Source organism: Arachis hypogaea, chromosome 4 (assembly GCF_003086295.3).
Source record: "Arachis hypogaea cultivar Tifrunner chromosome 4, arahy.Tifrunner.gnm2.J5K5, whole genome shotgun sequence".
In the NCBI taxonomy this organism is placed as follows: domain Eukaryota; kingdom Viridiplantae; phylum Streptophyta; class Magnoliopsida; order Fabales; family Fabaceae; genus Arachis; species Arachis hypogaea.
This window is the reverse complement of record NC_092039.1, coordinates 17,115,463-17,128,697: the sequence shown is the minus strand read 5'-3', so window position 1 is coordinate 17,128,697 and position 13,235 is coordinate 17,115,463. Positions and strand designations below refer to the sequence as shown.

The 13,235-nt window shown below is 32.9% G+C and overlaps 1 protein-coding gene across 6 annotated transcripts; it reads left to right on the top strand.

Annotated features, from left to right (window-relative positions):
• Positions 1–2,907: 2,907 nt before the first annotated feature.
• On the top strand, positions 2,908–7,628 carry LOC112796401 (protein IQ-DOMAIN 14-like). 6 transcript variants are annotated; one of them, XR_003199150.3, is made up of 10 exons: positions 2,908–3,216; positions 3,350–3,374; positions 3,521–3,621; positions 4,167–4,434; positions 4,616–4,694; positions 4,856–4,909; positions 5,061–5,150; positions 5,473–5,727; positions 5,869–6,176; positions 6,315–7,628. XR_003199150.3 is itself a non-coding variant. In XM_072235182.1 (9 exons), the coding sequence occupies exons 3-5, from the start codon at positions 3,577–3,579 to the stop codon at positions 4,648–4,650; spliced, it is 348 nt and encodes a 115-aa protein (XP_072091283.1). In that variant the 5' UTR covers positions 2,908–3,216; positions 3,350–3,374; positions 3,521–3,576; the 3' UTR covers positions 4,651–4,694; positions 4,856–5,150; positions 5,473–5,727; positions 5,869–6,176; positions 6,315–7,628. The 6 variants fall into 6 exon arrangements, 4 of the variants coding, with proteins under 4 accessions (XP_072091283.1, XP_072091284.1, XP_072091286.1 ...); XM_072235182.1 differs by having other exon boundaries at positions 4,856–5,150; XM_072235183.1 differs by having other exon boundaries at positions 4,616–4,909.
• Positions 7,629–13,235: the final 5,607 nt, after the last annotated feature.

Here is a 13,235-nt window from a genome sequence, read left to right as displayed (position 1 = left end):
GGTGCAGTGAAATTGTACAGTAACGGTTGAAGAAGGAGAAAGAGAAGGCAAAAAACGAAAAAAAAAAGAAAAAGAGAAAGAGAAGAAGAACGTGCAGTAACGGTTCAAGCGCGTTAATATAATGACTTGTAAAGACTTGTATAAGAAAAATGTTTGTATGTAAAGAATTTTTCTTTTACTATATATGCTCTTTTTTTTGCTAATAGATTATTTAGAAGCTAACCTCTTTTTTAGGGGGACAAAGAAGATATAAAATTTGTTGGTATAACAATATTTGAAATGGTTTTATAACAAAATATATTTTTAATAATTATTAAATAGTTTTATTTAATTTTAATTTTAAATTAATTTTTTATTTATTATTTAATTTTAAAATTTATTTTTTATTTTATAAATATTATTTTATTATTCACTATTTATATTTATTAATAAGTAGAAACAACAATGAAATATATCTTTCATTAATATTAACCTTCATAAATATTTTGATAATATGAATTAACGAATTTTTTATTGATCTGTTACATCTTAAAAATTAAAAAAGTCGTATTTGTTGTTAATTCAATCGATTTATTTGACACCAATCGATTTGTAAGAAACGAGTAGCGTCAAAAAAGTCGATTAAAAATATAACACAATCGATTGAATTGGACACTAGAATATAATTTTTTTTCATATTCAATCGATTAAAAGTACAATACAATCTATTGAATTTTGCATGACAATATAGATTTTTTCTTATTCAATTGATTAGAATTGTAACACAATCGATTGAATTGCCTAAATCGATCAATTACAAATGATACCCGAATGCACAAGATAAAATAATACAGATATGTTGTAAAAATAAATAAAATGGATCAATGTGATGTTAGAAACAAAAGAATAAAAATTATGATTCTACGATCCTTTCTGTTATAATATTAATTACCAGAATAAAAAATGCCTCTACAGCGGATAGCAAATACTGAAGAATAAACATTTGCATGTTTGAAGATGCTTCTGAGGGGTTTTAAGATCTAAGTGCCATCGGAGCCAAACTAATTCCACCACTGCTCGAATTCGAACCGCCATCAAGATTATATTTAATGTTCAAAATTAGATATAAGATTTCTTTAAAAAAGATAACAATTATTCTTGAATCAAATAAATTGAAGTATGGATGTGTATGGATTAAGATTTTATACCTACTTTTTTAAATGGATAATAATAAAAAAGATGATTGATAATAATAAAAAAATGATTGATAAATAATTATAACTGTAGAATTAGATAATTAAAAATTAAATTAATAATAAATATTTATTAATTATTAATCTTAATATTAAAAAAATAAGATTAGAATATCAAAATTAAAATAAAATTAAAAAATTTGAAAATAAAATTTGAAAAATAAAATAAATTAAATTAAAAATATATTTTATTATCAAACATTATTGGACCATTAAATTTTTTACCACACAAAAAAAATCTTTGCATTCGTTGAAAAACATGTATATCGATACTAGATTATCGTTCTCGATCTTTCCCATTTTCACTTTTTCTAAGATGGTTTTTTTTATACTTTTTATTTGAATAATTTTTTTTGGTCTTTAGTTATTTGTTCGAAAATTTTTTATAATTTAAAAATTTTCAATTAATTATTAATTATTTAAATAATTAATCTAAATAGTCTTTATAGATAATAACATATTAATAGTTTAAAGACAGTTTATATCAAAATTATTAAAACACTTATTCAAATAAAAATATTAAAAAAAATTTATAAAAAATTTTATATTAAAAATATATTTTATTTATTCGGTCATATTCTAAAAAAAATATTTTTATAATATATCAAATTAAATTTTATAATTTATTATTTAATAATAAAAAAATATATTTTATATAAAAATAATTATAAAATATTTATAATAATATCTACTTTTTTTATATTCTCTAATCTTAAAAGCAAAGTAATCAATGTAGTAGACATAGATTATATTATTCTGTAATGAAAATTACTCAGATTATTTGACTAGCACTGCGTTGAATAATAATAGAAAGCATTAGATGGCGACATGTGTATCTGATTCCTCAACATTATTTGCTACTTTTACTTTCTCCCTTCAAACATCTTTAGCTAACTAGTTATCTTGTGATGGGAAATTTCGTTCCACTTAGTTATTAATTTTTCGATTATATTATTTGTATATTAAAATTAATTATCAAAATTAATTATTAATATAAAATATATATTAAAATATAAATATATATTTAAAAATTTAAATTATATATATTTATATATAAATATATTAATAACAGAATAAATTTGTTTTTTTTTCTCAATTCGTCAAAAATTAATTCCCCGTACCAACAGAGGTCAAAGGGTCAAATACAGTGAGAAATTCTTAGCATCTTACTGCATAATTGTCCACCAAAGATCATTCATCAACTTTTTTTTATTGTATTATTATTTTTTAAATAAAGAATGGGTGCCAGAATACCTGACTATATATGGTCAGAAAAATATAGTTGGTTATTGCAAAAGAAATCATGCAATTTTTTATAAGTTGTAAAATCGATTTTTATATTAAAGTAACACTACAAGAAAAATTAGTTATTATAGACGGATATTTCCGACAGATTTTATCCCACATAAATACAGACAGAATTTTAGAGAAATTTTTTTGTCGGAAAATAAAAAAAAAATGAATTAGTATAAATTACAGACGAAAAATAGAATCCGTTGATAATTCTGTCGGTAAAATTAATCTTTTTTCGTGGGAAATAGTTACAGACGGAAAATCCGTCTGTAATTAAATAGACAAAATACTACTTTTTATTAAATTATTACAGACGGATTTTCCGTCTGTAATTTAAAATTTTCCGTCGGAAATATTAGAATAAAGATGTGAGAATCACATTATACCACTTCATTTCACACCCCACTTACGCGATTCCACGCTCATCCCCTCTGAATGCTTCATCGGCGGCGCTATCAGCCTTGCTCCGCCGTGTTACCGAACCTCCATTGCACTCAACTTCCATCGGCTTTGCTCGCATCCCGTCGCACCCCTTCCTGGTTCATTTTCGTCGCACCCCTTCCGTCGGTCTTGCTCGCATCGCTCCCTTTCGAACCCTAATATGCGTTTCTCTCTTCGTTCTCACCACTAGGGCTTGCTCTTTTTCGTGTGTTGTTGTGTTTCTCTCTTCGATCTTGTCTCGGTTGTGTAGGTAATCCTAATCTCCTTTCTCTTTCATCGCTTTTTTCTTTCTTTCTATACCATCGCTAACTCTAATTATATTATCCTATGTTCCATTGCTAACTATGATTCTATTTCCTATTCTATGATAATTTCAACGTCAGCGATTATGATGAAGATATAAAGCAGGTTCTAATACTTAATAGTTTGATTTTATAATAGTTTTATTTTTTCTAAAAGAATCCAAGATTGTATAAAAATGAATGTGATTTTGATCTTACAACTCTGGATTCATGTTATATTTGGAGTTTCCTAAAATCATAAAATCTTTACAGGAAAAGATACTAATGCTACTGATATAGGAAAGAAGGGTAGTTGATTTTCTGCAATAATGAGGGTTTTTACACACCACTCTAAAGAGAAGCAAGTACCTAATGTAAGTGATTTTATTTATATTTGTTTATTTATTTATGATGTGAAAAATCTTGATCCTGTTTGGCATGTTCTTGATTTTTCTTTTTGTTGTTGTTAGGTTTGGTTTTCTTGTTACTGATAGAGATTTGTAGTAATATTAAAATACTTAATCATTTCTAATATTTTGAAATTTTGGGATTCTGGTCTATAAGAATGTAGATAAATATAATTATGTTGTATAAAGTCATAAACTAAAAGGATTTGATAGATGCCAATTAAGTTGTTTCATAATCAGTAATAGAAAATTTGAAATGTAGAAGACAGAATACTAATATTTTTATGCTCATTTTCTATATGGAAAGGAAGCAAAATCTGCAAACTAATGTTTATTTTGTTTGAAATCAATTATCATAGAACTCTGTCTTCACTCTTCAAAATTTGCAACAAGCTCTTTTTACAACATGCAAGATTATTAACAAGTTCGCGAGTTATGTCATATGATTGAAGTTTATCTAAGCTCTGAGATTTGGTGAACTTTCGAGTTTGATAACCTTGCCAATATAACAGGATTCAGAGAACAAAAGCTCGAAAGATAAGAAGAAGAAAGGCCTAGGAAAACTAAGGCATGGAGAGACCAATTCATTCATCCCCCTCTTCAGAGAGCCAAGCAGCATTGAGAGAATCTTTGGCGACTTCGAAAGAGAGCAACAATTACTATCTGTAAGGCCTCCAACGCCTCTGGAGCAACCAAAACCAGCCCCTGTTGTCCCTCCTAGAGCTGCTTCTCCAAGGGCTCCTTCTCCGAGGGATCCATCTCCAAGAGCTGCGTCTTTTAGTAAGTTTCGAGTTTCTTTTAGTTTTGCTTCCTGCTTTCTTGTTGCGACTACATTTGAGTTGCTGATATGAATGGGGTCAACTTTGTATGACTTGCTGATATCTTAGTCTTCTATAACTTATTTTATCTACCAATTAGAACTACTGCATTATTTATTTTTATTTATTTTCTCCTGCTCTAGTTGAGAATGTTCGAGGAGATGGGCTTCAAGGTTGATCACTCCAGTCCTATATATAAGCGCTTTCGTCTGAAAATACTTGGTATAGAACTACACCTAATGTCTTGCTACTTCTTTGTGGTGACTACACTGTGCTGAAACCTCTGTGATGTAGCCGGTGCCTGAACTGAAGAAGAGTCGCCTTGTTTACAATTAGTTCTTCTATGATCTTACTGATTTTTTCCCTTTTTTGTTATATTTTAGGCCCATTTGAATCCGGAATAACTAGTACTAGTTCGCCAGCATCTGGTGGAAAAGGTAGGAGTGCAGTTGCTGAAGTTATTACTGCCTCCATCCTTTCAAGACTTCACATTCTGGCACATTTTGATTACAATATTTAAATAGATTGCTCGTTCTTTTTGTGTCTCCTCAGTCATTTTCTTTTTCCTGATTGTTTTTCGTTTCCAAGGTGAATTTAACAAAGGCAGAAAGGGAGACAAGGTTGCAAATGGAAAGGCTAATGCTTCAAAAAGTCCATCAGACCCTGGAATTGATCAAAGTTGGTGCTTGACTTGGTTATACCTTCTTTATGATTTATACCTGCATCTTGACTCTCATTTATGATCTATTCATTTTGGTTTAGTCACTGAACTAATCAAATCTGCATTACATAAACTCTGCTTTAACTAATATCTACAATGTTACTCCTATTTGGTTGGCTTATGCTGAACTTCCAGAAAATATAAAATGCCTAATGGGAAGGAATGAGGGAATGAGGGGATGAGGGATGTTATGTTAGGCCAATTTCCCTTTGCCAAAATTTAAAAGTAGAATGTGTTTATCAATCTCTACTAATCATGATTTTCTTACTATACTTTCAGGTACATAGATGGCCAAGAATGGGAGGGCATAGATTCATAGGAATTATATTTTTGCATCAATTTGGTGTCTATGGATTGCAACAAGTAGTAAGATATTTAGAGACAAAATGGTTAACAGGAGTGAAAGCTCTATAGCTATGAGTGCCTTCCATGTAGATTACACACCTGAGAAAAGTGGTTTTTATGATATACATGTATATTGTGGGAATGTCTTATTGAATAAGGGTCATACACTCAGAAAAGAAGTAAAAGCAGGTAAAGAATTAGTTTGCATTTTTGCATTTGACCAAAAGAAAAGATTTCAACTTTAACATATAAGAATGTTTAGCTAGGAAAGATCAATTGCTTCTGTAGAGAGAAATGGTTTCTACTTTATAGTGCTTGATTTTGGTGCAGGTGAAGTTAATGGTTCCTTATCAAATGTGGTCAAGTTTTCTTTTAAGGTGGCAAAGATGTTAGAAAATGAAATACTAGTGCAGCTTATGGATTCATTTGCAAACCCGTTCTTGCACAACAATCAAGGTTGACGTTGGAGACTACTTCAGCTAACAAATCTCTTTTTCAAACTTTGGACATTAAGGATAACAAGGATGGTTCATACAATTGTACCTATATGGCTAAAGATGTTGGAACTTATGAGATTTGTTCTTCCTTTGATGGCAAGGATATTCTGCCATGTCCCTTCAGTATCAATGTGTATAGCAGTAAGTTCAAATTGCATTATGTTGAGTTAAGAAATTAACTAAATTAATTAGTGATGACAAACATTATTTTTGGGCAAAATAAATAATTAAGTGTTGATTATTTATAGCTACATATTAACTAATTGTTTATTGTTGCAGGCCAAATGTTAATAGCCCAAATGGAATAAAAAGCAATCAGCAAGAATATTGGGTTGAAAGCAAAATAAAGAGCCCAAGCAAAAGCAAAGAAAGAAGCCAAAGAAATCAAATCAGGCCAAGCATACCAATACCCGATCCAAGCCCGATCTGATTTCAGAAATGCAAATCCCTCTCTTTTGCTTAACCAAAAGCAACGTTCATCTCTCTCTCTGACCAAGTCAAATCAGTTTCAGAAAAGTAAGAAAGAGAAAGAGAGAAAGAGCTTCTTCACCAAGATAGTCACCAAAGAAGCAAGAAAGAGAAACTAAGCTTGATAGGCAGAAGTCATCTCAATAAATCCAAACCAAATCAAGCTTAGGTTATAGGTAAATCTTTTCCTCATACATGCAACTCAGTCTCATCTCTTCTTCCAAACTCTCTGCTCTATCCGAAATGGGATACATGGGAAAGAGGATTTATGTTCTTCCCTGGTGTGTATCTACGGTCTTAAACAAGACTTGGGGACCAAGTTGGTTTTCAAGGGTTTAGATCAAGTTGACCATTGGAAGATTTCTATGGTTGCTATTTTATGGCTTTCGGCCAAGATGAGGAAGTCAGAAGGAGAGTTTCTATTCTGAGGATTATTGAGAAAAAGTAAATCTGTGGTTGGTGAAGCTCAAGGCTCAAGGTGTTAACCTTGGGAGAAGGTCCCAACAACATGCAAGGAGAATAAAAGAAGACTTCTTGCTCATTCAGAACCAAGGAGAGAAAACCAGAGAGTGAGAACAGTGTTCTGTTGAGAAGTTCCTCTACTTGGATAATGCTTTCTTTCAAAGAAGCATTCAGCCAATACTGAAGAACTGCATCTGAGGTTTGCGAATCTGGTTTTGCACATAGCAAAGAGGCTGTTGATGAAGTCAATCTCCTTTATGTTTTACTGATTGTAACGTACTTTTCCAAGTTTATCTTTCTGTAATTTCTTGTGAGAAAAGGCATTGTGAGAAAGCTCAAGTAAAATCCATGAGTGGAAAAAGGCTGAGTGATACACTTGAGAGGAAAGTCTAGAGTTATTTTTCTGATTTCTTTAGGTTGGTTAAGTGTCTTGTATCTTGTACCTGTTTGGTATCCCTTTCTTAGTTGGGTTAGCACTAAGAGTGAATAGTTAGAAGTTATCATAGCCAATGTCAAGGTAGGTTAGAACTTGAGTGTGAAATTGGTGTATGTAATACTGTTAACTATAGTGAAATTCTTCCATAATTGTGGAGGAGACTGGATGTAGGTTGCATAGCACAAGGCAACCGAACCAGGATACATGCTGGTGTTCATTTTTCTCTACTCTGCTGAGTTCTATTTTCTGATATTCATGAGACAAAAATAAATTGTCTCATAAATTTCCGCTGCTGAGTTTAAACAGAATCAGAATTGTAATTCTGTTTAAAAGGGTCAAAACAGCAACTTAAAAAGGAAGGCATAGATTCAACCCTCCTTCTCTAAGCCTACCACAACCTTCAATTGGTATCAGGAGCTAAGGTCTCAAGAATCAAGCTTAACCGCTTGGAGCAAAGATCCAATGGCGAACAACTTAGGCACAACCATAGTTGCTTACACCCTCACTGAAGGCCAGTCAAACAACCGGCCACCTTTCTTCAACGGGAAGAACTATTCCTACTAGAAAGAAAGGATAAGGATCTTCATCCAATCCATTGACTACAACATATGGAAGATCGTTGTGAGTGGTCCCAAGATCCCAACAAAAACAAGTGCTGATGGAGTGGTGACTCCAAAAGAAGAAGTTGAATGGAATGAAGATGACAAGAAGAAGATAGAGCTTAACGCTAAAGTAATCAACCTTCTTCACTGTGCTATCAGCTTTGAAGAGTACCGGAAGGTGTCTAGATGTAAGACAGCCAAAGAAATCTGGGAAAAACTTCAGGTTACACACGAAGGCACCAAACAAGTCAAAGAAACTAGGATTGATATGCTGCGAAAAGAGTACGAGATGTTTAGCCTGAAGGATGAAAAAAGCATTGATGAAGCATTTGAGAGATTCTCAATCATAATCAACAACCTTGATGCTATGGGTACAAACTATGCAGAACAAATCTTGGTGAGAAAACTCCTTAAAAGCCTCACAAAAGAATGGGAAAACACTGCCACTGTCCTAACCAAGAGTAACAACATAAGTCCCATAACCTATGATGAGTTGAGAGGAAAACTCCTTGCTTATGAGGCCACACACACAAAAACAGACTCAAAGAAAAAGGGAATAGCCCTCAAATCACAAATAGAATCGAAAAAGAGTGAGTCCAGTGATGGTATTTCAGATGATGAACTTTTGTTTTTTGCTAGGAGATTTAGAAGGATGATGAAGAATAAGGGCAAATACAAGGGTTCAAGTTCAAAGGAGCACAAGATAGACTTTAGCAAGGTGACGTGTCATCATTGCAAGGAGGCTGGACACTTCAAGTCAAACTGTCCAAAGCTCAAAAAGGAGGACAAAGGAAAGAAGAAAAGGAAGAGAGTACTCATGGCAGCTTGGGAGGATCTCGAGAATGACTCAAATGAAGAAGAAGAATCTGAAGGAGATAACAAAGACTGCTTCATGGCTGGAAATAACAATCTTGATGAGGTAAATTATTATGATTTGACCATTGAGGACTTGCATGCTATTATTGATGATCTTACCTTAAACACCTCAAAACTGCTTGACAAATACAATGAATGCATATCTGAAAGAGATGTGTTAAGAGCTGAAAATGAATTTTTAAAAGAAAAAGTGAAGGAAACTGAATGTGCTTTGGACATCATTGAAGAAAATAGATTTCTAAAATCTGAACTTGAAAAATTAAAAGGAAAGCACATTGTAGATCCTTCACATGAGTTAATTGCTGAAAATAAAAGATTAAATGATATGATTAAAAGGTTGAACGGTGACTTAGCAAAATTTGCTCAATGATCTAGTAACTTGGGCAAATTACTTGCAAGTCAAAGACTATTGTTTGAAAAATCTGGTTTAGGCTACATAGCCAAGGAAAATGCAGTTTCTAATATTTCCTCTATAAAATTTGTGGCTTCTTCATCAAATACCAAAACTATACCAAACAAATCTGGTATTGAAAATACTCCAACACTTGAAGAAAAATTTGATGAAATATACACAAGTGAAACTGAGCCTTCACCAAAAACTGAACCGAGTTCAAACCGGCCAAGTTTGGGTTACATCTCGAAAAATGAGTCTATTTTCAAGAAACCACCATTTTACAACAAAACCTCATATTCGAAAGAAAAAAATGTTCAAAGAAATTCTGGTGAAAATGCTTTTGTAAAGAGGAATAACTTTAATAAAAATCAGTTTGTCAAAAGAAATGCATTTCCTCCTAAAACCAGAAAATTTCAACACTTTAATCATTTCAAGCAATATAACTCACCTCAAGTTCAGCGACACACGTCAGAAAGTCATTGTGTCAATTGCAAGAAATTTGGTCACTCATATGTACAATGTTTCATTGAAAAAAGAGTTGTTGGAAACAAAGTTTACAATATTGTTTGTGATTTCAATGCACTTGGGCAACCAAGATGGATTAACTTCAAAGGATCCAAATTAATTTGGATACCTAAAACTACTTGAAACTCATCATGTAGATTTGCCTAGCATCCAAGAACAAAAAGGACATGTGGTACATGGATAATGGATGTTCAAGGCACATGACTGGAAGGTCAACCTACTTCATCAAACTAAATAAGTATAATGGAGGTTTTGTGACCTTTGGAGATGATGGTAAAGGTAAAATCATTGCTGTTGGAAAAGTAGGTAATGAGCAATCTACTTTCATTGATGATGTACTTTTGGTATGTGGTTTAAAGCACAATCTTTTGAGTATAAGTCAGCTGTGTGATTTAGGATATTTAGTTGTTTTCAAAAGGCTTGAATGCTGTGTTGTTAATGAAAAGACAAATGAAGTGATGTTTGTTGCCAAGCGTTTCAATAATATGTATGGACTTACTCTTGATGAACTAAAGGATTAAAATGTAGCTTGTCTTCACTCTAAAGAATCTGAAAAGTGGTTATGGCACAAGAGATTGGGCCATGCAGGTATGTTTCAAATAAACAAACTTGTAAAGAAAGAATTAGTAAGAGGTCTCCCTTTGATAAAGTTTGACAAAGACATCACATGTGATGCTTGCCAAATGGGAAAACAAACAAAAAGTTCTTTTAAACCAAAGGAAGACATCTCTACTAAAAGACCACTTGAGTTGCTACACATTGATTTATTTGGTCCAACAAGAACTCAAAGCCTAGGTGGTAAACATTATGGTTTAGTAATTGTGGATGACTATACTAGGTTTGGTTGGGTTTTATTTCTTGCACACAAAAATGAAGATTTTTCAGCCTTTGAACCTTTTTGCAAGAAACTTCAAAATGAAAAGGATTTAAAAATTTCTTCTATAAGAAGTGATCATGGAACTGAATTTGAAAATAATTTGTTTGAATCCTTTTGTGAGAAATTTGGAATATCTCACAACTTCTCTTATCCAAGAACACCACAGCAAAATGGTGTTGTGGAAAGAAGAAATAGAAGCATACAAGAGATGACAAGAGCTATGCTTTGTGAGAGTAATGTTCCAAAATTCCTTTAGGCTGAAGCAGTTAACACAGCTTGCCACATTTTAAATAGAACAATCATAAGGAAATTTTTGAAGAAAACCCCTTATGAACTTTGGAAAGGCTACCCACCAAACTTAGATTACTTGCATATCTTTGGATGCAAATGTTTTGTTTTAAATAACAAAGAAAATTTGGGAAAATTTGATCCAAAGGCCTATGAGTGTTTGTTTGTAGGATATTCCACAACTAGTAAAGCATATAGGGTTTATCATCAAGATGCTAGAATTATTGAAGAGTCCATACATGTTACATTTTGTGATACTAACTTGGTGCAAAGCATTTTGGAAGATTGTGATGCAGGAAATCAAACTCAAAAGGAGGATGAATCTGCTCAAAATCATGGAAAAGAAAATTCTGGACAAGCTGAACCAGAAACTGCAAATGCTGAAAATTCAAGAGACAATTCCATTTTGTCTCATGAATCTGAAGGATATCCTGCAGCCAGCAGCGCCCAGAATCCCTTGGTGACTGAATCTGCCTCTAAGTCCACCAGACCTCATGAGTGGAGATTCTTGAAGAATTATCCTGAGAAATTTATCATTGGGGACGTCTCTCATGGAGTGCAAACAAGGTCTTCCACTAGAAAGGCAAATGAAGGATTCAACATTGCCCTTCTATCACAGATAGAGCCTCAAAACGTTAAGGAAGCACTTAATGACCCATCTTGGGTTAAAGCTATGGAGGATGAGCTTCTTGAGTTTGAAAAGAACTAAGTATGGACTTTGGTTCCAAGGCCAAGTGGAAAGAAAGTGACCGGCACCAAGTGGATATTTCGGAACAAGTTGGGAGAAGATGGTAGCATTGCAAGAAACAAGGCAAGGCTAGTGGCTCAAGGATATGACCAAGAAGAAGGAATAGACTTTGATAAATCATTCGCCCCTGTTGCCCGAATGGAAGCCATAAGACTTCTCTTAGCTTATGCTGCATTTTGTGGTTTTAAATTATATCAAATGGATGTGAAATGTGCATTTTTGAATGGTGTGATAGATAGAGAAGTGTATGTGGAGCAGCCTCCTGGTTTTGAAAATAAAGTACATTCTAATCATGTTTTCAAATTGTCTAAAGCTCTCTATGGTTTAAGACAAGCTCCTAGAGCTTGGTATGAGAGACTTAGCTCTTTTCTTTTGAAAAATGGTTTTCAAAGAGGCACCACTGACACAACTCTATTCATCAAAAACTCTAATGATTGGGCTGCAAATTAAACAAACTGAAAAAGGTATTTTCATTCATCAAGAAAATATGCCAAGGAATTAGTTAAGAAATTTGGTATGGAAAATGCCAAACCCATGGGAACACCCATGCATCCTAGTTCTAAGTTAGATAAGGGAGAAACTGAGAAAGATGTTGATGAGACTAGGTATAGAGGAATGATTGGTTCTCTTATGTACTTAACTTCTTCTAGACCCGATATTGTGCAAAGTGTTGGATTGTGTTCTAGGTTCCAATCCAAACCTAAAGAGTCACATCTTTCTGCAGTTAAAAGGATCATTAGATATGTTCATGGCACATCTAATTTTGGTCTTTGGTATCCTAAGATTGATGATTTTTCTGCAGTTGGTTATTGTGATGCAGATTTTGCTGGTGATAGAGTTGATAGAAGGAGCACTTCTGGTTTATGTTGCTTCCTTGGAAAGTCCTTAAATGTTTGGTCAAGTAAGAAGCAACCAACAGTGGCCTTATCCACTGCAGAGGCTGAGTATATAGCTGCTTCTTCTTGTTGTTCTCAGCTTTTATGGTTAAAAACACAGCTTGCTGATTACAAATTAAAGGCTAAAAATATTCCCTTGATGTGTGATAATATGAGTGCCATTAATATTTCTAAAAATCTAGTTTTACACTCAAGGACTAAGCATATTGAAGTGAAATTTCACTCAATAAGAGAACATGTCCAAAAAAGGGATATTAGTATTCAATTTGTTAAATCTGAGGAGCAATTAGCAGATATTTTTACAAAACCATTAGCTGAGGATAGATTCTGTATGCTTAGGACTTGTCTAGGAATTTTGATTTATGATTCTTTGTTTGAAAATTGCTAATGTATTTGTTGGAGATTTTTTGTCTCATAAACAGGTATGAGACAATTCTGGGTAGGTGATGAACGTCTCCATCAAGCCAGCGTGTTCTGGGCTTGTTTCAAATGATAGATAATCTAGGCCAACCTCAAAATCAAATCTAGAGTGGTCCAATGTGTTTCCTTAAATCCAACTATCTCTGGGCCCATATATGAATGTTATATTGTTTTGGTTGATGGGCTGTGTATTTTTTAAAATAACTTT